Here is a 22,323-nt window from a genome sequence, read left to right as displayed (position 1 = left end):
AGTTACCTGTATGAATCATGTTCAGTGGAGAATAAATATTTGAAAAAAGACAATTGTATTTGTGTTTAACATCTAGATGGACTTCTGTCCATCTTTTCATTCAGGTGTGATCCCAGATTTCTGTAAAAATAGAACAATACAAGCACGCCGTCTAAAGTGAAAATTAGTTTATTGATGCTTGTACCAAGAAATGCTTCTCCCATTCACAAAGAGGGAGACGCCGCGCACTGACCCCGGTGTCGCTCGGGCCTCACATGCCGACCCCACAGGCGTCCTCGTCGTGGCGCCTGACGGAGCGGCGGTGAGGAGGAGCGGGCGTAGCGGAGCTGCGTGCCGGGCGGATTCACCTCGTCCCTGCGTGAGCTGCGTCTGCTGCTTTTCATTCAGTGAAATCCCACAGCCAAGCTATTCTACTTAGTAGAAAAATGGATGCAGTATAAAATGAACAATGGTATTTAAGTAAAAAAAAAACAGATATGCAGTTAATAAGCACATGTATAAAACTCATTTATACATTTAAAACCTTGTCACCCTTTGAAGCTTAAAAGACAAATATAGTGCTTGTATCTGAACTTTACAACAACCGTTCCTGCAGAAGAGTTCATGTACACGGAAACAGGCAAGTTATACTAGCAAAAATATAAAATGCTGGAAAAGCAGTAGACATTTGACTTCCATTGGTAAATGTGTGCATGATCTATTCTGAAAACATTTCTTCTATAATTACAGCTTTGAGCTTTTAGTGGTAAAAAGATGTTAGGATTCCATTTTGGTCACATGTCCTATTTCTCCTTTTTTTACATTCACCATCCGTCCTTTAAAATAGTTTGAGCTGAAGTACGAGAGAAGAATGAGGAGCTACTGCGTGAACGTCAATCACAACTGGCACATCAGTCGGCACGTCTGGCAGGCGTTTCTCTGGTCGTTGGTGTTTACACAGGAAAGTCACCTCATGGCACCAAAAGAGTAATACAAATAATTAAAAATGGGTGCTCGCTGGATGCATGAATCCAGGCAGTGGCGCTGCTGACTCAGCAGATGGAGTCCGTGCTGGCTTGCGGTCTCCCGCTGCGCCGCCCCTCCTTCTCTTTTTTCTCTCTCTGCTTCTCCATCTTCTCCTGAACCTTACGCAAGTCCTTCAGCTTCTTCTTGACCGTCGAACGGTCGCTTTGACTTGACACACCAAGTCCCTGGAGGACAAAACACACACAAAAAAAAGAACACCGGGTTAAGCCCAGTTTATGCTTCTGCGTCTTCTGTGTCCCTTGCGTCGCTTTTCACACCTCCTTGCGTGTGCCGACACATTTTTCTAGGCTTGCGTCGCCTCCCGCAGCGCACAAGGCTGCAATTGGTCTGCTAACTACGTCCTTTATACCGCCATTATTAAAACAAAGAATGTTTACGAGAAAATGGATCAGATTGAAGAGCTTCTGTCGGAAGAAATGCGTAAATATGACCGCTTATACAAGCCGTCATTGGCGGGTTGTAGAAGCGGGTGGGAATTCACGGAGGGAGATCGCCGCAAACGCCGGTTTGCCGGTGGAGAGGTGCACAAAGTTGTGGAGGAAAATACGGGACAAATGTGTCCGCGATGAAAAGCAGCAGTGGCAATGCACGGGGCAATAAAGTCTATGATAAATAAACAAATAAATAAATAGACGTGACTCTCTAGGTCGTCTTTAACAAAAACACGTTACTCCGCCTGTTGTCCTGGAGGTGAATTGCTCTGCAACACGCGCAAGACTTTTAGAACCATGAGTTGAAACGAGTGCGTCGACGCAGACGCAGAAGCATGCGCCGGCCTTTAGAGCCAAAATAATACGGCCACATTCTGGCCACAAGGTGGCAGCTAAAGGTTGAAAACGCCGGACTAACCGACGACTTCTTCTGCAATGAAAGAGGCTTTGTGTGATTCACATTTTTCCTTTTACCTTCAGCTTTTCACTGTCCAGGTTGAGGAGCTGTTGGCCGTCCACACCCTTGGCTGTGAATTCGGGGGTGTATTGGTCCATGTTCATGCCCATCAACCAGTGACAGACCTGTTGGTTGGTCCACTCAGAGACGGGCCGGTTCTGCCACTGATACTCTTTCCCTGGAGCTGCTGGTTCATCATCCAAAGTCTACAGAGGACACAGAAGGACAATATAAAAGTACACATACTGCCAACCAGGTAAAGAGGGTCCCCTCATATTGATGGTTGTGCAAATGCGTCTTTGTGAGGATTTCCGAGTGGGTTCCACCTAGTTGAGCTTTATGTCATGAGGTTGTACATTAAAGGAAAAGGATAAATTATTTCTAGTTTGTGGGGGAATAAAAGAAGAAATGCATAATTGGTGCTTTCCAACAATGTGAAACAGCCATTCACTGCCATGTTGTTCTCTATGTGTTTGACAGTGTTGATCCTAAATGCAAACATCAAACATCTTCTCCTTTACAGTCCACAATAACCACAATAAATGAAGCCAAGCTGCAGTATGTACACAAGAGACAAGAACACAAAGTGCAAGTTCTGTTGAACTAAACAGAGTGTCGTGTAGACGTTTCTCAAGCCAGCACCGGGAAAACAAACGTGCAATTACATTCCCAGATCCACAGGCCCGTGTGTCGGCATGTACGTTTTACTGACACACTGGAAACTGATGATGTCAGAGGAAACTGCTGCTGGAGCACCACTGAGCAGGCGGCAGAGCAGGCGACATGGTCCTGTGGTCAGCCGAAGCTCGTAAACAACACGAAGCTCCGGTCTGAAAACATCACAGCCGACCTAAGAAAAAGCTAAGCCACAAGTCAGTCTGTCTGTTTTTTTTTTTTTTTTTAAAGCCAAAAGAAAACAGACACACACACACAAACACACACACACACACATGCAGCTCTCTTCAATCCCCTCTACATTCATGGTTTAATCTCAGCTGTGAAGGGGGGTGGGGGGGCGGCGCTCAAAGAGCATGCTTGAGAAATGTCCCCTTTCAGCAGCATCGAGGCGTCCCACGCGGCTTTTGTGACTGCGCAACAAGGAGAGCACTCACCTCACTGGAAGAGAAGATTAAAGTGTGTGAGCGCCCAGTCAGATTGGGCTCAGCGACTAAACCCGCGGTGTCTGAACTGGGGCTGGCAGGGTTAGAATCATCTATGACTGAAAAAGTCTGGAACAAGTGGAAACAAGGAACGCATTTACTAAAGCAACACATCACTAAAACATCAGTTGTATACCAGGGCAAGCAAAAACACACACACACACACAGCGCGGGTGGGTGGGGGTGATGGATGATTAAACCAACATGAACGGCTGGCGGCTCTCCAGGTGATCGATTAGAGCGCCGAGTGATCTTCAACACACTCGGTGGCACAACGTTGAAGGCAATTAAGAGCAATCCACCACCAAAAGTACATCGACTACCTCTATTCTACAGCAACTACCTCTACTACCTCCAATGGGAACACACAAAGCAGGTGTGGGGGGGGGGGGTCATTTAGTTGAATGGAAGCTGCAACATTTGTCATTTGATTTTCAAGAAAAAATGTTATGCTGTCTAAAACTTAAACAGGGAACGTTTTTTAGACATAAATGAGGGTTAATTTGCAGGGAAATATTACCCAGACTTGCAGACCTCTGCACCACCTACGTGCAAGTTTATATGAAGTTTATTTCAATTTAGCATAAGAAATAAAAAGGAAGTTAGTTAAATCGCAGCCGTCAGTGATCATTTCACACACAAATCCTCAGTAAAACTTTCTATTAGCTGGTGCAACAAGCCCAGGAAATTACGTCCGGCTCCACCCGCGTCCTCTACCACAAGCTGAGAGGCCTCTGAATGTGGACAAAATGAGCTAACAATAGTTTGACTGCAACACTACCACATACAGAGTTGAAGAAAAAGGAGAATTATTCATAGGATGTGCGCGGGTGAGAAATGACAATTTGCAGCAGCATTTGTTAGTAATGCTCTAGTGTGGCATCTAAAATCAAAAGGCGAAACAAAAGTGCGTATACTGTACCAAATCTAATGAGCGACTGAATAAAGAGGACCAGGAGAGATTTGTCTGTTTGAAGGAAACACGGTTCAGTCAGATTAAAAGTCCACACGAGCGCAATGCACAAAGCAAATAAATAACAAATACTTTTCTCCTCGTGGTCATTTACGTAATTCGTCCAGCTGGTGTCTTGGACTCATTAAACAGCCGCGCTCTGGATGCTCATCCTCTCTACGCCAGGTTCTTGTGCTCACAGGAAGGTACCAACCTTATTCCTGCGGTCCTGGCTCTGCTCGCTGCTGGTCTCGGTCGCGGCGTACGGCAGGCTGCTGCTGGAAGAGGAGGGCTCTCGGTCTCTGTCCCTCTCTTTGTCTCCAAACCAGGAGAAGGGCATGCAGGTGGGGATGGAGGTCATTGAGTCGGCAGGAGACAGGTTCCCGCCGGACTCCTCCAGTAGCTCCGCCGATCCCCTGGGCGTCGGAGAAAGGGAAGATTCGCCTTAATACATCGTGTGCTGCATGGCAGATGACTCAGTGAGTGACGGCCATCGGACGAAAAGGGAAAAACAACATTAAGATTTGACCACCGTGTGCAGCTCAATGTTTACATCCACAGATTGCAGTATTACTGCAGTTAATTACTGTGTACAGGCCTTTGTGTTCATTAATAATCCAGGCAAAAGAAAAAAGCACTATGTGGCACTCGCACTAACAGCAACATGACGCCACGGGTCACCCCCACAAATGTGTTAAAAAAAACATGCGACCACAGCCAGTCAATAATCACCTGGAATGGTTGTCACCTTTCAATTGATATAAAATAAGTTGAGCCATCACCAACCTGCTGTCTAAAGATGCTCTCATGGCCTCCTTATCGTGTTTTTTTCCTTTGCCGCCTGACTTCCGGAGACCTCTGGGGATGACCAGTAAAACAAAAATTGTTAGTGCAAAAAAAAGATGGCGTCTTGGAAGACGAATGACAGTGAACTTCACGGAGTCTTACCCAAAGTCTGGAAATCTTCTTTTCGGTTTTCCAGCTGATGAGGCCTCATTTGGCTCCTCTGCAATGAAACAAAGGGCTCAGCAACAAAGTACAGACCGCGCGCTGCTGTCGTAGCCGTTTCGCTCTACTGGCATACCTTTGAGCTCTTTGTTCTTCCCTTTTGACTCTGTCTTCTTGAAATTGTGCATTAATCCAGAGGGGGAATGTGGGGACGAGGTGTCTTTTGGACTGGACAAAGAGACACTTCCGCTGCTTTCAATACCGTCTCCCTGTGATGGGGACAGAGACTGGATGCTGGAGAGCTCTGATTTACTCCCGGATCCATCTCTGGTCTCCCCCGCATCCTCTTTTTGTCCATTCCCAGGGTAGCAGACGGGCACCGGAAGACACAGGCTCTCCTGGATGGAGCTCCTCCTCTGGGGAGATTCCTGCTCTTCCTCTTCTTTGGTTTCCTGTAGGGAAAAATCTAATTATTTATGAGGACCATGCAAGGAGAAAGGGATACAGGCTTGTTATGTAACAGAAAGCTCTGCTCCTCAGTGCTGATTGGCTGAGTCATGCACACGCATGTTCTTAACAAAGGTTTGTTATTGTTTTGTTCCATCAAAAACCCACCCGGGGGTGTTTCCTCTTGTGTTTTAGGGCAGCTCTCAGCATCTTAAGGCCACCTCAAGAGTACAACACTGAGCTGTTCTTGCTTTGAAGTGGCAAGAAAACTAATCAGTCGTAGAAAAAAGCGGCAGTAAAGTTGTCTGCCACCATCACTGCAATGTTATTGTTCAGCTCACAATCACAAGGCCAACCTTGGCCTCGGGGGGCTTGACCGCTCGGTCGCTTGGTCCAATCAAATGCTCCCTCATCTCAGCAACGCGTCACTAATTGATGTTCCTGGCTGACCTGAGTGTGACCTGTGGCCAGCGTCAGGTGGTCCTTCAGTTTGTTCCGGGATGGAGGCTGACGCTTGGCCCTCTGCGCCAGCAGGCCTTTTGCTTTGTGAGCACTGGTGTCCAGGCGCTCGGTCTCAGGAACCAACTCGTTCCAGTCTTCTTCTTCTACGCGGGAAGAAAACCAACAAACATACCCAGCAAGTCACAGGACAGTGTGCACAGTATTAAATCATTTACCAGGGTCACCGGAGTTTATGATGTGGGCTTGTAAATGTTTGACGGATCCCACATTTCAATATCATTTCATTCTTTGTACCGAGTGGCGAGTCCACAGACTGCGCGTTGGCGGCCGGGTCTCGGCCGGTTGATCTCTCGCCTGCTGTCGGGATGTGACCGTTCTGACGCTCCTCGTTCGAGGCCCCTCTGGACTCCAGCACAGCAATCTGTGGATCAGAGGACGCTCGGGCTCATTTCGGTGTCTCCAGCAGGTCTGCTGTGGTGTGTGTTCTTGGTATTCTTCAGGCCGTGGTCTTACCCTGTTCTGCAAGCTCTCCAGCTGCTGCTTATACCACTTGTCTTTTTCATCTAGAATCTTTCTCAGCTCCTCCTCTTTCTTCACAAAGTCTATCTCTCTGAGGGGGGACACATAGAAATGTAGTTTCCCTTCAGTCCTTCAGCTCGTAAACGCGTTCTAATTAATGTGGCCCTGACTACACCACTAAATTCAAAAATGTGAAATCGGATCATATTCCTTCGTTAAACAACGCTGAGCCCTCCCAGCTGTAAAGCATTTGGTAACCCGAGACCAACTTACTTCTGCTGGTAGTCCTTGAGCAGTTTCTTGGCCTTGTTGTACTTCTTGTCCAGCGTCTCATGCTGGCTCTGAGTCTCGGCGAGTTGCTCATTCACAGTCCTACACAGACCCTGAGCTTCCAGCCAGTAACTCTCCAACTTGAGCATTTTGTCGTTGCTATCCTCGATCTTTTGCTCCAGTGCAGACTCCCTCGCTTCCCACAGCGATCGATGCTCCTCAGATGCACGTAGCTGCACAGACATTGGTGACACGTGTTGCTCTCAACTCATTTTCAGTAAGTATTTTAGGATTAATCATCCCTCACTGGAGGTACATAATAGTTCAAAGTTCAGAGGCAAAAAGGCTGCGATGAAACCACAACAGGTCCAATATATGTACGGTACACTTACTGATGGAAGAAAGAAAAGTCTGTTATGTTTTTTATATCACTGTATGTGGAATTTGTATTTCGTATATCATACATTTATTTTTCTTGTATGTTATGTGAATATCTTGAATGTTATAAAGGAAAAAGAAAATCTTCATCTTTGCCGTACCTTTTCCTTCAGTTGATTTATTTCTGCTGCAGCAGTGCTGTGTTTGAGCTGCAGCTAAGGAACAGAAAAAAGGAAAATAAAAGATGTTAATCTTTGGCTGCCGTTACAGAACACTGAACCTTTGATAAACATTTTACAGCACAATAGAACAAATGTAATGGCGAGGGGGATACCTCTTTGAACTTGAAGACCATCTGAGAGCCGTCCATGTTGGTCGGCATGAACAGCGCCTCTGTGTCGGGCAGCTCGTACAGCTCCACGTTCTGCCCAGCGGAGAAACTGGAGCACAAAATCCTCTCATCCACCCCCTCCTCCTCCTCTTCATCCTCCTCTTCCTCCTCCTCGTAGCGCTCCTCCTGACACTCCTCCTGACACATGACATCACACATGGCATCACGCACTGCAAACATTGACACACCCTGCGTGGCCATGAACGCGCTCAGCGTGTGGCAACAACACTCCACAGTTCACCACAGTCGGGAGGGCAACACTGTTATCGATTCATCATGACCAAACATCGGAGCGTTGCCTCATGGGGGCTTTGTGGGGCGTCTGCAGCATCCAACGCCTAAACACAAACAATGTACCTCCCAGGATACCAAGACTAAGCACATCTACACACACTTTGCATAAACCCCAGATCACTTGGAAAGGGTTTCCAGTGCCACGGAAAGTTATGCAACATTCCCTCACTCATATAATCTCTTTAGTAAAAACAGGAGATTGGCTACATAAAGATCACAAAACAAATATTTCACAACTCTGCCAGACAGGCAGAGGCCGAATGCAACTTCCAACACAGCAGAATGGCGTCACGTGAATGATCTGCAGCCAGCTTTTTCCATTTCCTGGTGGAGCTGGGTGGTTTTGGAGTGGGTGTGGCTAGAGGGCGACGGCCAACATGGTGTTTTTTTCCACTAGCTCAGTCTGCATATGTTTTTACCTGCTTCAGAAGCCTTTCGTTTTTTGGGATACAATGACTTCGATTGGGAACAATGGCGGAGCAGTGGGCAGGCCCTCCCACCAGCTAACTCACCTCCTCTGTAGAGTGTTCATAGTGGTCATCCAGATGTTGTTGCAGCTGGTTCTTCTCCTGCTCTAATGTCTCAGTTATGAGGCGGGCGACCTCACTTTGAGTGCCTGGCTGTTCCCGTCCAATCGAGAACCTGTTTCATAGAATGTGTTGCGTTAGCGTGCCATGAAATTGAATATTTTAAATGTTGGCTGTGAATAACCCCTGTCTTGTCTCACATGCAAACAGGGAAATTCAAATTTGGAAATGCAATTTAGTTGTGACCCTGTGTTTCATTTCAAACATTCAACAATCATTAGCGCTTTGTGCTTCCCATTTCACTTACACATAAACATTTACGGCCTTTGGACTCTCAAGAGATAAAAAAAGACTCCACGTTAACCACGTGTTTTGCTAATCGTGATAACAGTGGCTCAATGCGGTTATCAACGAGACATTTTCAATAAGGTTGCTTTTAGGCTTTGCGCTGACCTCACTGTGCCTTTGGTGTTCTTCAGGACGGTTGCAGCGAACAGTTGGGTGACGCCCACCAGACTGGTACCATCCACCTCCACGATCTGGTCATTCACCTGTATGCTAGAGACACAGATGGGAAGAGGTTTTCCAAGCATTCCCACACAACAGTTATGCTGCATTTTAGTGAAGATGAAAAAAGACATGCAGCTGGTGATATGACAAATCAAAACATGCAGCCGAGAAGCGGAAGTCGCAACTTTTCTCTTTAGCTTTCTTGTGGTTATAAATAAATATGGCTTTGTGCCTTGTGCGTAACTGGGGACTTTGGGGAATGAGTAATTCCTAGAGTGCGATATCAAAAATACAGTGTGCAGTGAGTGTATACGATGTTTGTACTGTACACAATACATACAAACCACCACCAGTGCTTCAACTCACCGCCCATCGTTCTCGGCTGCCCCGCCCTCGGTGATGGTTTTCACAAAGATTCCCAGCTTCTCCAGTCCCTGATCAGCTCCCACTCCCATTCCAATGATACTGATGCCCAGTCCATTTTCTCCTGAATGCGATACAATCATGAAGATTTTTAAAAGGTGCTTGCGAAAAAGGCTCAAATCCACGTGTTTATGTCCGGAACACTAAATATATAATACAAGTTAAGATGAGTAACTGTGTGGGTTGTAGATTATACAATTTAATCTCACGTGTTGCTGGTCACAAAGTTGTTTGTACCTTGAGTGTTGCTTGAAAAACTCACCTTTCTCAATCTCAACAGGGAACACGTCCATCTTCTCCACCCTCTTCTCCAGCTCGTACTCTGCCGAGGCTGCGACTGGATCTACATCATCATTGCGCCGATCATAATCCTCATTGGAGAAGGTACTGAACACCTGTGACGTTGAAAAAGTCAAGCGCACAGCTTCAGTAGACCAGGACAGGTTCACGGTGAGGGTTATCTACGGCATCGGCGTCGACGTACGCTTATAGCGGCCGCTTTTGAGTTCCAATTCATCCTGCAGTTAACGTGCGTGGTGGAGGAGGATTACACTCATACGGTGGACCGTTACGCGGACCATTAAAGTGCCGGTGCACTACTGAAGCACACCGTAACAGCTGCTAAGGGAGAGCACAGTCCGTATTCGGACTACGGGAAATAGAATTCATTCTTTCACGTTTGGTCATCTCACCAGGGTGTCTGACAGCGATTATGACCTTCTGTTCCCTAAACGTTTTCTAGTGAATAATGTTTTGCATTTTTAATAAAAAATGCTATAAGATTCACATCTTTTCATCAGATGTATAAACACTGAACCCTTTCTCTCTTTGAACAGTTTTAAGACGCTGTGAACTTTGCAGGCAGCCCTCCCAAATCCCCGGATGTGTCCCTGAGGCTGTTTGGATTTATAAAAGCTCATGACACAGTACAGCGTGGAAAGTAGGGCACAGCTGGGCAGCGCTGAGCAATAGATGTAGCAAAGATCAATGTTCAGAGGCGACAAGTGTGGCCAGCAGCACAGTCAAAAGACATACACGAAAGAACGTCACAACGAAAAAACGAATCCCGTCAGCGTCTGTCAATCGGATGAGCGAGTACTCAACACCAGCCTGTAGTGATATTACATACAGCACTATTTACCTTCAAAAGCTATGATACCAAACACACGTTTCATTCTCAATCCACTCGAAACAACGATTCATCTGCTCAGCTTTCCTTCATTTGTATTGAAATCCTGAAATTTTGTAATGGGCGAAAGTAATGAATGGGACACAACGTTAAATTGGGACTAAGAAGACCAGCATATCTTAATATCTATCTAAATAAATACTCCTTATCAAAATAATGTCACAATCCCAACAGAACAATGAGAAAAGCACCAGAGAGTAAGACTAGTTTAGACATTGTTGATGAAAAGTAAATTAGGATTTGGCAGACTCCATTAGGGGCTAATGCCTGATAATAGGGATGCACCCAACAGTGGGTCCGTACCATTACCCATACTTGATCAACATTAATCTTAATCTGGGTGGGGGTATGATGAGACAGTGGCCAGGTGCTGCTGACTGAGAATATGGCTCCTCTGTGCATGTGAGAACAGCAGGCTTACTAACACACAGAAGTTTCCATCTGGAAATAAAACAGAGGAAAGTTTGACATCTTGGAAAAACATGAGCCGCAGGTAGAATATGAATAAAATACAAGACTACAGTAGTTTTCTTCTTGAACTCTTGCCAGGCTTCTTTCTGTTCTATTGAATGTCATGAATGACCTAAAAATATATACATATTAAAAAAGCATAACATTTTTAAAGCATTAGCAGTGTGTATATGGCATACAGGTGTGGAATGGGTGTTATGAACATCTGTCACCCATCCCACACTCACTACACTGGCTCCCTGTCTCTTTCCGGATTGACTACAACATTCTACTACTCACTCACGAATGCATAAATGGACATGCACCTCCCTATCTGCAAGAACTACTCACTCCCCAAACCTCCACCCGCACCCTCAGATCTGCAAGCAGCTCGCTCCTCCGGGCCCCCTACACCGAGCTGCGCCCCATGGCAGCGCCGTGCACGTGGAACCGTCTCCCTGACCACCTGAGGGCAGTACGGTCACTGGACTCTTTCACAACTGGCCTGAAAACCTTTTTATTCAAGGAGGCGTTTTCTACTCTATCTTACGTATTTTCTTCCCCTATGTTTTTTACTAGCTTTTACTTTATATTTAAATATGTTTTACCATCTATGTCGCACTCTGAGATCTGCTGCGTTATAAATAAAATGTATTATTATTATTGAAACCTTAGATTTGAATTTGGGATACAGCGTTGGATCTTTTCCTGGTCTTGAAACACACGTTCAGAACCAAATGGTATGAGTGCCGGTCCCTGAATGAATACTCAATATACCATAACAACCACACATTCATGTGATTCCATCATTTCTGATAATAATTGGAGATTTTGCAGTTAAATGACCTAAGCATGATATTTAGAGCCTAGTTTGCTCTACAGCACAGGGCGTGTTACATGTGTGTGTACAGATTAAGAAACACACACACACACACACACACACACAAATCAGTACATACATGACTTGGTACACTTGCGGGTACCTCTCCTTCGCAGCCTCCCAGAACCAACCCCAAAAAAGATTAGAAACTTGTGGATCACGCACACTACTGCAGCGCTGTGCAGACAGGAATGCTATTCATGGGGCCTCGACCCTCCATCTACCCGAGGGAGCCCTCGTCTGAGTCCTCCTTCCTTTTTACGCTCACTGCCAAAAGTTTATAGAAGAGCTGTACATATTTATTATATAAACACAAAGCACCAAATAGCACTGAAAACTTTATAAATAACCGACAAGGTTTTCAATACATTTTTGTTCTTCTCATTTTGCACGTCTCTGAACAACAAGCTTGAAAGGGCCTCTATAAATAAGACCCACAGAGCCGAACGTCTCATTCAGTTCGTTAAAAACAAGAGCAGACAGAAATTTCATTAAAGATGAAAGACGCTTCTTTAGTTTCCACTTCGGAGACCTTAATTAAGCGTTAAAAATGTAGGCTAATAGAATACAGGAAGCCGCTCTGCATCCTCGGCCCCGGCATGAGGCGACAGCAGTCGGATCGGCCCCTTCTCCTCAACTCCAACGCCTGACTTCCCCGTTGGCATGGTTTCACGGGCCCCTTCTCAAACAATGTGCTCTTCTTTTTTTTAAATCTAGTCACTCAACGACTGTTTGAAACCAAAATCTCTTTACAAGTCTGAGGCCGAGTTCTATTTTGATAAAATAAATACTTGCTTTACGTTTATGCCGAGCATCCAAACTTCTGTGGGGCTTTAGAGCCCCTTAAATGGAGATGTTAGAAAACGCTGACTCTTAGGCCGCATTGTCGCATGGACGGACAGAAACAGTAGAGCAGACCCCCCCCTGGTTCGCCGACTTGGCCTCCATGTTATGTCAACCCTCTGCGAGAAGCCAAACATCAGCCTTGGTTAGCGAGACACAAGCAGTGCTGAGACACTCGTATGGACGGAGGTCACTTTGCCTAAAAGAAGCCACGTTAAACAAAGGGTCCGTGTCTCTATATAGATTATTTATATAGAGACACCCACTCCCAGCAGTGTCCACACGCCTTTTGTCCATCTTTCGACAACTGTCCTCTGATGGTGCTCACATGCCCACACCCAAACTTAAAATCCTTTCCATGTTCCCCTCATTCCTCTCCCCACAACAGAGCACCAGTGTGGGAAATGAGTCAGCAGCTGCGAGGGAGAGTAAACCATAGAAGTTTCTCGCCTGTGCAAAAACCGGGGGCTGACCAGTTTATGATGGGGGAGCTCATTATGTAATCAGGCCCACAGAATGACAATAAACCCAAACACGCAGTGAGGGCGGGCTGTGGTCGCGGCCCGCCGCAGATCACCAGGGGAAGAAGGCACGTGACCCGGTTTTTAGATGCCGTGTAAACAAACCAGGAAATAGAATAAATGTAGTACTTCGGTATGTGTCCCCTTTTAAATATCAACACTTAACTTCTCAATGACTGCCTGTCAGATATTATTAATATTTGTGTTTCAGGTGTGGCGGTCGGTGTAGGACCTCCAGCAGGAAGAGGTGGAGTCAGACAGGAGCAGAGTGCGATAATGGGACCACGTTTCCAAAAGGAGTGCAAACAAAAACCAGTGAAACGGGTTCGAACGGAACACAAAAGCTATTCTTGTCCTGAGCGGTTTGCTGAAAACGTAAAGACACACAATTCCTGCTAATGAAAAACCCACGTCGTCTGCAATCACATAGTGAAAGCGCGTCAGGCAATCACAATCAGCGCCGCACTTGTCCCGCGCCGAGCTGTTTAATGGACAGCATTGAGCGGACTGCATTAGTATTCCGCCCGGTTCTGTCCCAGAGTCACCCGATCGTCCAGGTGGCCCCGGGGAACCCAGACCCCACAAGGCGAGGGCCTGTCTGCTGCGTGGATGTGGGCGGAGCCTCGTGGGACACATTCCTCTGGTCAGCAGAAGGCCTATCTCAGATAGGAAATGGAAAGCATAACACTGTGGGATGGGTTGGTTACAGGGGCCAGAGTCCAAATGTGGAGGTCCTTTTGATGTTCACAGGTGACGTCAGACGCCGACAGAAGGTTCTGTCACGCAGTAATTTAAGCTGAACTTTACAGCTTATGTAAAAAAAATAGCAGAGGGGGGTGTTGGCTTTGATAAGGATTGTGAATTGTAGCCTGCCACAACTGCCAAAAATAGATTTTTATATGATGTTGACAAAGTTATGTTGACAAAACAAAAAGAAAAAAATCCAGGAAGTTATGAATTGCTTCAAAAGCTTTTAATAACGTAATAATTAGCTTTCCGTTATGAAAGTGAAGTATATTTTTGAGTCACCCAGACAGTAACATCGGGTGGAGTGGAACACAGGACTTACAGGACTAACAAACTGGGTCAGCACTTCCTCCACTGGAATATTTTACTGCGGCGTGTGTGTTTAAGGAGGCACGGTGTGTTCTCTTGACCAAAAACTCCTGGTGGTACATTCTTTGGCTGGGCGAGGGCGGGGCAAAGAAGCAGGTGCGGATTCGAAATTTCGGACATTTTTCTTTTCACCGGTGGTGAACTGGTTCTGAACTCTTGTTCTAAATACCACCGCATGCGACATTGGCCGACACAAAACCCAAGACAACATCCCTAGCAACCCACATAAATACTCTACTAAAAGATGACTGAGCAGATAACACGCCTACAGTCAAAGGCATTAATCATTCAACCACTCTTGGGTTCAGAGAAAGAGTAAAAGTAAATCAGAGGAGATGCAAAACTGTAAACTGCTTGTAAAAAGATTTAAAATTGGATCGGTATGGTCTCGACACACCGAGTGTGGTTTTTATTTGCAGTTACAGAAACTAACGGCTTAATGCCAAAGTATCTGCCGTAGTGCAATATTGATACTGCTCATAGAGCCACAGGGTACTTCTGTACTGACACAGCAGTGTGTTACAAAATGTGCCAAAATGATCTTATCACAAAACATAACGTCTAAAATGAGTTGCGGGGCCTTTTTGACGGCGCCCTGCAGTACAGTACACATTCTGGGGTTTTTTTACGCACAAAAGCCATTACGTGCTAAACGCATCCATTCGTTTAGCAACCATGAAAGGGAGAAATAGCTCGACTGAGGACTTTCACTGTGAGGACTTATTGAGGACATGCGCACTAATCCTGACTGCTTTTGGGAAGCTCAAACTCAACGACTCCTTTACTTCAAAAGGAGGACCCTTCTTCCACACCAAGCACCTCCTCTGTGGAGAAGACCTAATCCCGTCAGGAGCAAGAGGCACAAAAGCATATCCTCTCTCCTTATTAGCTGCGACTCAAGAGCGCCGGATGCCGGCGCCGGCTGTGCCAATCAGACTGTTGAGAACGATGCGGTGCTGGCGGGGGGGCTTTGTTGGCCGGGCCACAGGTAGAAACGGTTGTGGCTGAGGGACATTCCTGTGACTTAATTGGCTAACGTGCATTCCACGTAGCCTTCTCCCCATGGTCTTTAATACAAGTCCCTGACATTGTTTTGACAAATCACTTACCGGCCTGTCAATTGCACGCAGTCGTGCGTGTAATTCCATAAATCTCATCTAATTAATTTGAAACAGACTTTTTTGGGGCCTCCTACTTATCTTCACCCAACACTTGTTGATTTGTTGTTTCATACTTTTGTATTCTTTACTTTCCCCTGGAGATCATGTAGTTGGTCCCACAGCTACTTAGTGAGTAGAATATGGCCTGGGGTCAAAAGCTGTCTGAACCCCTTCAACATACATATTTACATTAGTATGTACTATTTAATGAGAACTTGTTACCTGCTATTAGTTCATATAATTCTACAATTAATTGTTAAAAGTTTTGCAAGTCTCCCTTGCATGATTTTAAGAGCAGTATGGGACAGTCCACCATATTGTTGTAATGTTGTTGTGTTTATTTATGTCATGGCTGGACAGAATAGGCACACTGTTGTTTGTGTCCAATCTAAGGTCAGCTTCTGGTCCCCTCTCCCAGGATCCCCAGCGTGGGTATATGGAATGGGATGGGATGGAATGGGTGGGGGGGTGCACACCCGGAGATAACAGTGCATTTTAAGGCCTGGATCAACACTGAGCTGGCCACAAGTTATGTGGAATTTGTTTTTCCCTGCCTTAGCAAAATGTTGTTTGGATTTGGTTGAGTGTGGAATATGTGTGATGGAAAATATTACCTCCACTTCAACCACATCCCTTGACAACTTAAAAACCATTTGGAACATCCAGAGCAACAGTCAAAGCACCATCAGTCATATAACTCTACAAACCCATTTGTAGCATTTCATCGATGAAGACAAATGTCCTACTGAATTCTAACATAAGTCGTTTAACAGAAAAAGAAACAGACAGCATGTCCTTCTCTGCTTTTCAAAAAATACATTTCTATCATACAAATCCATCCCTGAATTCCTCATTTCTGTGTTGGATAGAAGTGAAAAGTCCCTAATGATTCATCAACACAGGGGAAATAATCTAAATGAGTAAAAATGAGTGACTCACTCAGGCAGCCATGTTTTTAAAACCATTTAAAAATCAACCCCAGCCTTCATTTTCTCAAACTGGGATGATGATACAATGCGGCAGCTGTGACGTCAACTTGCCCAACAAGCGCTCGTTCCCGGCCTCAGCTAATTGGCCTTTGCGTCTGCGGGGCACACCTAGGTCAAGCCGATCATTACTTCGGCTGGTTTATAATGACGGTGCGGCGCGATGTGTTTTCAACAGCTCGGATGTAAACAACACAACACGTCGTACTAACCTGAATGGGCTCCGTGGAGAACTTGATCTTCCTCCTGGGGAGAGGCTCCTCCTCATCCGACAGACCGGTGGTCTCGTAACATTCGTCATAATCCCGATACGTTCGATCTTCCTCCTCTTCACCATCTTCTTCATCTTCATCATCGTCCTCCTCCTCTTCCCTGAGGATCTGGTCTACATCTCTGTCATCCACAAATGCTGCATTCTCAATACCGTACACCACTGGTGAGCCTCTATCCAGGACGATATGCTCCTCCAGCTCACTCTCCTCCTCTGCGACCTCATCTTCCTCCTCAGGGTAATCGTCCCCATATTGATTCCCAGCTGAAATGTCTTCCCTTTTCAACCCGAGTCGCTCTTTGTCCTTTAGAACTCCACCATCAACCATGGTCTCCGCTGTCCTTTGCGTCTCTTTTGCAACATCTCGTGCAAAGACATGATGAGCCGGGACACTAGTTGTTTTTTCTGTCGCAGGGGTCCTTTTCAGGTTTGTCATTAGGTCATCTTTGGGGCTTTGCACCTTCCGTTCCTCAAACACATTATCGTCCGTGTTCTCGTCCTCGTTTTCCTCACTCTCAGAGGACTCGTTCTGAACCACCACCAGTTCTGCCCGCACCACGCCCACCCCCCTGGAGTCCAGTGAGGAGGTCTGGCTGGACGGCTTGTCCGCTGTAGGACTCCTGGACTTTTCAGGGTATTTAGCCCTGTTGGTGTTCTGAAATCCGCCAGCTGACGGAGGAGGCTGCTTCGCGTCCCTTGGGGGCGGACTATGTGGATTGGCTTCGTCCCCCCCAAAAGATGTCCTACCAAAACCAACACTGGATGATGAGTGTTTGTAGCCATGGCTAACTGGGCTCGGTTTCTCCGGTGACAGGGGTTTGAGGGCGACCTCTGTAGTTGGAGAATTAGATTTGTTTGCCGCATTGGGAACTGCGATGGTTGCTTTGACAACGGACGTCTGTCTGTTGGAGACACCAGCGGTCTGGGCCGTGTTCTTGTTGGCGGCGTCAGTCGCAGGCGTAGAGTTGGTGGCTTCTTTAGAAGTAGATTTGTGGAAGCCGTCCTTTGTTGGAGAGACAGATATTTCTTCGGTGGGGCTGTGTTGTTTCGCGGACGCCACTCTTCCCTTTGCAGCAGCGGCGTTGTTGTTGTCTTCGAGGTCATTCTCTGCCACATAATTATCCAACCTTTTGGACATGGGTCCTGCATTCAATGACCCTCTGGACGCATTCTTTTTCTCACTATCGGCCTTCTCATCCGGTTGACATTTAACTGTTGATTTAGGAGTTTGCTCTGATTTGACAGCGGTCTCCGAGGAGCCCGATGCTCTCCTTGTGCATTTCCCCTCATCAGAGGAACTTCCGAGGGACAAACGGGTCACTCCTCTGCCTGGAGACTGTTTTTCGGCTGCAGGCGGCTCTTTGATGCCCCTTTCAAAGAGTTTTCTGGTCACAGAAAACTTTTCTGCCAAGGCCACTTTGTCAATCTCAACATCTTCCCCCTTGGGCGTTTTATCTACGTTTTGTGATTCTGGGCTTGCGGCACTGTTGAGGCTAACTCTGTGAGTGTTGACTGGAAACTGCAGCTTCGTCGGGGAGGCAGGCGACACATCGGGCTTCGGGGTCACTTTGCCCTCTTGGCACTCCTGTTGTTGACCGTCCATCTGTAGGAATATGTTCTTTATCTTGTTCACCCTGGTCCCAAAGGGCCTCCCCCTCGAGTCCTCCCGGGTCTCGCTCGAGCCATTTGTGTACGTTTTGGGATCGCTCTCGGATTTCGACCCATCAAAAGTGCACTTGATGGCGTGGAAGTCAGACTTGTATGCATTTCTGTGAGGGGACGCGCTCCTCAGGGTCCTCTCACCTCCTTTGTTTTCTGCTCTGATCATTTTACTTTGCTTCTTGTGACTGCGGCCCTAATAGAAAAATCCGGCTTTAGGAGAGACTGATGCTGTTTCGTTGGTGAACTATTATCACTACACTCTACGAAGGTGGCGCCATCGGTCCGGTCGGAGCTTCTTCGGAGTTGCCGTCTTTAGCTACAGACTCTCAGCGAAGGCATCTAAAGAGAGGAATGGCCGCCGTTATTAGAATAGTAAATAGAACACGTTAACACAACCACTATCATCTCACCCTGCCTGACGCCCGCATTCAACACAAGTCAAAACAGGCGCATATCTTTATTTATGCAAATGAGAACGGCGTGAAGTCGCACTGAGTCGCGGAGCGGAAAGTCAGAATGTGACGGTAACCGCGCGTGACGTCACGCACACGCGTTACCGTAGCGCCACATCAGAAGGCTCCGGGGTCGAAAAGTTAACTTCGACCGACCGGCGGACAACTTGAAGCGAACTGCGCTCGATTCAACCGGGCCGACGACGTCAGCAACGCGTCGGTTACACGGCAGTTAATGTGAGGAAAGGAGGGGAAAAAAAGGCGAAACAAAGTTTAAAAGTAGCGGAGCAAACCGCCGCGAACAGGCGCCCCGGTCGCAACAATTCATTGGGGGCATTTCGAGCCCGAGCCGTTGGAAACGTGAAACTCCGGCCTCCCCGCGCAACAACAAAGGTGAACAACTTGGAAAAGCTCTCACCGGCCCCGGCTGGCTTCATCGCGTTCGGCGCCGAAAGGTGGCCCGCGGCGGTCCCGCGCGTATTACGGTCTCAAACTAGTCCCTTTCTTCCTGCTCACCGCCATCACTCTCCGCTCCAGCAGGGTTTTTTTTTTCTCTATTCCCTGCGTCCTCCTCCTCGCACTTCCAGACCTGTCGCGCGGCGCGCGCGTCTCGTGTGCGCGCCGCGGCCGACGAGAACAGAGGGACGGCGGGGACGCGCACACATTCCAGGACTGTAACCCACCACCGACCCACCGCTCCCCGCTTTCCCCACAGAGACACGAGGAGTTGGAGGAGAAAGGCGTGGGAAAGAGCGTGCTGTGTGTTTGAGCTCACCTAGACCTCTGCAGGGGCAACAGTCCACATGTAGACCTCACAAACAACGATTTTACCCTTGACGTTCAGTTTCTACCTCTTTAGACAACAATAAAAGTTGAACTAAACTGGAGGGGTAAAGGGATGGCAGATAAGAGTGGGACGATGAAGAAGATCCATGATTTGTAGCCTCATTTAGTTGAGTCTTACAATTGAATGTAGGTGAAAGAAATAACTTTCTGGAGTAGCCCCTTAGGATTCTCTTTGGAAACAATAGTTTCCAGATGGTGTAACCCTACTTCTAGGCCTACAATGTATGGGAAATAGACTTGAGCTGGGCCAGATTGTCAAAATGGGCTTGGCAGCCCACTGCCTCAATGCCCCCACCCCTCGGAGGCCCCAGGTCAATGGGTTTTGGTTATCCGTTTAATAAACGTTTTCCACTGAGAATATTTTGACATTTTACACTCATAGTCGGAGACGCGCTGGTGAAAATGATTAAATCAGTGACGGCTGAACTTCTGTTCTCCGCTTCACACACACACATTCACCAGGTTATCCTTATAACATTTTTCAAATACATTTTGACATATTTAATGTATTTAACATTTGTTAAATCGTCATTCTTAATCAAAACTTGTTAGTACACACAAGGAGAGTTATGTAACAAAATGCAAATAGCAGTGTAATTATTGATAAATATATGAACCAGACTGCAGCAAGAGGCCTAAACAGATGGTGATCTATTTCGAAGACATGAGAATTTTTTTCTGTTGCCTAAAGTGTAATCCCATTTACATTTTTTATTACTTTAAACATTAAATATTGAACCTATCCACATTTTTGAGATTTCTCTTTCATGGAACATCGCCTTTTCCCTAAATAATTAAGTTAGCAAATTTTAGTATTAATAAAATAACCAAGACAATTATGGACATGCTTTATGTTTTTGTCTATTTCTGCGCATTACTTTAAACTTGTAAATTCAGTTATTTTAACATTCAGTGAGATTTTTCTTGGAAAAAATCCGGTCACAAGGCCTTTCCCTTTGAGTCATCTGCCCTCACATTCCATTTGAAAGTCATCTGATAGATGAGGGTTATACATAGCTCCGTATCCCCACACATGGACAGAATTCAAGTAAGTGACTGTTTGTTAACAATGTACAGTACATGAAGTCTTTCTAATGTGTTTTTTACGTAAATTCAATGACATTTGACTCCGGCGATGTCAGCTGTGAGTGAAAAGTCTAAACAGTGTCAAGTTTTTCACTCAGGAATTTGGACTTGTTGCTCTTTCAAATAAATTTCATGTCTACTTGATATCTCAACATTTTTATCCAACTAGAAAAAACACTTTGAACCCAAACATTCACTATATTATCCTTGAGAGACGTACACAGCAGCGGTAACAGATAAGTTCATCAGACTCTGAAATAATGCCGCGAGTGCACATGAGGGCCGCATGTGTCAACGTGCTCGCTGGATCATCTCCTAGCAACTGTGATTCTGAAAAAAAAAGACATTTATACACAGTGAGTGGACTTTCTCCCGGGGGGTAAAACGGCAAGCCAAGCCACTGGTCCCTATAGCAACCCGTCAGACAACATCCAACGAGGAAGTCAAACCAAATGAAAACGCGAGCAGGTGAAGAGCCAACAGTGGCCGTCTCACCTTTGAAACAACGTCTCAAACTCAACCCAAACAACCCGAAGGGGTGTCATGTTTAAATATTGGCGCTCTCAGTTGGGTGCTTTTCAGTATGAATGGCAATTCTACAGGTTTTTTTTTATCTTCACACATTGTTATGTGTTGGTTGAATGCAGCTCTAAGTTGTTGGTATGCAGCATTACAGGAATGTGTATTTTGGGTTGTGCATGCCCCGGCCTGAGCCCAGTCTTACATCCTCACTGTTGCAAGAGAGAGCGAGTGGAATAATGGGAAGGTCAAAGATATGCGTTCGGTCTTGACTATGAGAGCAGTAATTTAGCTAAATAATCTTAATTACTACAATGCAAATGTATAAAATGTGCACCGCGCTGTAGCTCTCAGCGTGGTGAATTCTCTTTTGATCTTTTAAAATGAACTAGAAGATGCAAAAATATTTTGGAAAAACATACAGTTGACATTTTTCTCATGCTGAAGAATTCTAAATATTTCAGTGTTAGACCGAGGTCTTGGATACATTCCCAAACAATCTTTTTAATCAGTGTCAAGACTGAACGATACTCCTGGGGAGTTGAATTCTGCCCTGATATGCTTGTCTTATTTTCTTTTATAGAGGGAATTCTACCATCTAGTGGCCAATAGAAATACATGATGTTAAGTATTGGTTTCAAAAATGTGCATCAAAAGCATCCTAATCACGATCTCTATCAAAAAATGAAATAAAATAAAATACTTGCCTTCGGAACAATGGAAAGAGTTGGAATGTTAAATTATCATTGAGTACTGGTTACAGACAACAGTTCATTAACTCATAAGAGAAGGCTGTACACATATTTAAGTAAATTTACTTTGTGTAGACTAACAAATTGTAGCACAATTGTACTTCTAATGGCTCTTATCCTTAGCAAGTTGTATTGACTTATTTGATGAAAATGTACTTGTTTGTTTCTGGTTCTTCTGGTTGAAATGCGCTTATTGTAAGTCTCTTTAAAAGCATCAGTTAAATGACATGTGATGTAATGTATTTAAACTGGAGTTGAGGACGAAGGTTAAGAGTTCCTCGTGTTATAGGAAGTCATCAAACCATAACAGTGGTAAGGGAAGAGAAAACGCCATTTCCACCGAAACACTGTTCGGCGTCACTTCACCCGCAGGACATACAGTTCAAAAAGTGACA

General features: G+C 45.8%; 1 protein-coding gene across 7 annotated transcripts; it reads right to left on the bottom strand.

Annotated features, from left to right (window-relative positions):
• Positions 1-152: 152 nt before the first annotated feature.
• On the bottom strand, positions 153-19,447 carry ppp1r9ala (protein phosphatase 1 regulatory subunit 9A-like A). 7 transcript variants are annotated; one of them, XM_040202368.2, is made up of 20 exons: positions 19,144-19,447; positions 16,553-18,612; positions 9,458-9,590; positions 9,139-9,259; positions 8,716-8,820; positions 8,248-8,377; positions 7,385-7,579; positions 7,212-7,265; positions 6,676-6,905; positions 6,397-6,493; positions 6,178-6,304; positions 5,872-6,026; positions 5,111-5,426; positions 4,975-5,032; positions 4,813-4,884; positions 4,241-4,442; positions 3,997-4,041; positions 3,027-3,143; positions 1,932-2,120; positions 153-1,190 (listed from the first exon to the last, which is right to left on the bottom strand). In XM_040202368.2, the coding sequence occupies exons 2-20, from the start codon at positions 18,437-18,439 to the stop codon at positions 1,032-1,034; spliced, it is 4,392 nt and encodes a 1,463-aa protein (XP_040058302.2). In that variant the 5' UTR covers positions 18,440-18,612; positions 19,144-19,447; the 3' UTR covers positions 153-1,031. The 7 variants fall into 7 exon arrangements, with proteins under 7 accessions (XP_040058302.2, XP_040058301.2, XP_040058304.2 ...); XM_040202367.2 differs by having other exon boundaries at positions 19,242-19,357; XM_040202370.2 differs by lacking the exon at positions 3,027-3,143.
• Positions 19,448-22,323: the final 2,876 nt, after the last annotated feature.

Source organism: Gasterosteus aculeatus, chromosome 16 (genome assembly GCF_964276395.1).
Source record: "Gasterosteus aculeatus chromosome 16, fGasAcu3.hap1.1, whole genome shotgun sequence".
NCBI classification, from domain to species: domain Eukaryota; kingdom Metazoa; phylum Chordata; class Actinopteri; order Perciformes; family Gasterosteidae; genus Gasterosteus; species Gasterosteus aculeatus.
The sequence above is the reverse complement of the archived record's forward strand: the minus strand, read 5'-3'. Positions and strand labels throughout refer to the sequence as shown.

Excerpts from the sequence above, each read along its gene's own strand:
- ppp1r9ala (XM_040202368.2), bottom strand. The coding sequence starts at position 18,439 with ATGATCAGAGCAGAAAACAAAGGAGGTGAGAGGACCCTGAGGAGCGCG. Across the intron at positions 8,821-9,138 it reads GCAGCCGAGAACGATGGGCG|CATACAGGTGAATGACCAGA; the intron begins GTGAGTTGAAGC and ends CTGTGTCTCTAG. Across the intron at positions 2,121-3,026 it reads TAATCTTCTCTTCCAGTGAG|ACTTTGGATGATGAACCAGC; the intron begins GTGAGTGCTCTC and ends TGTCCTCTGTAG.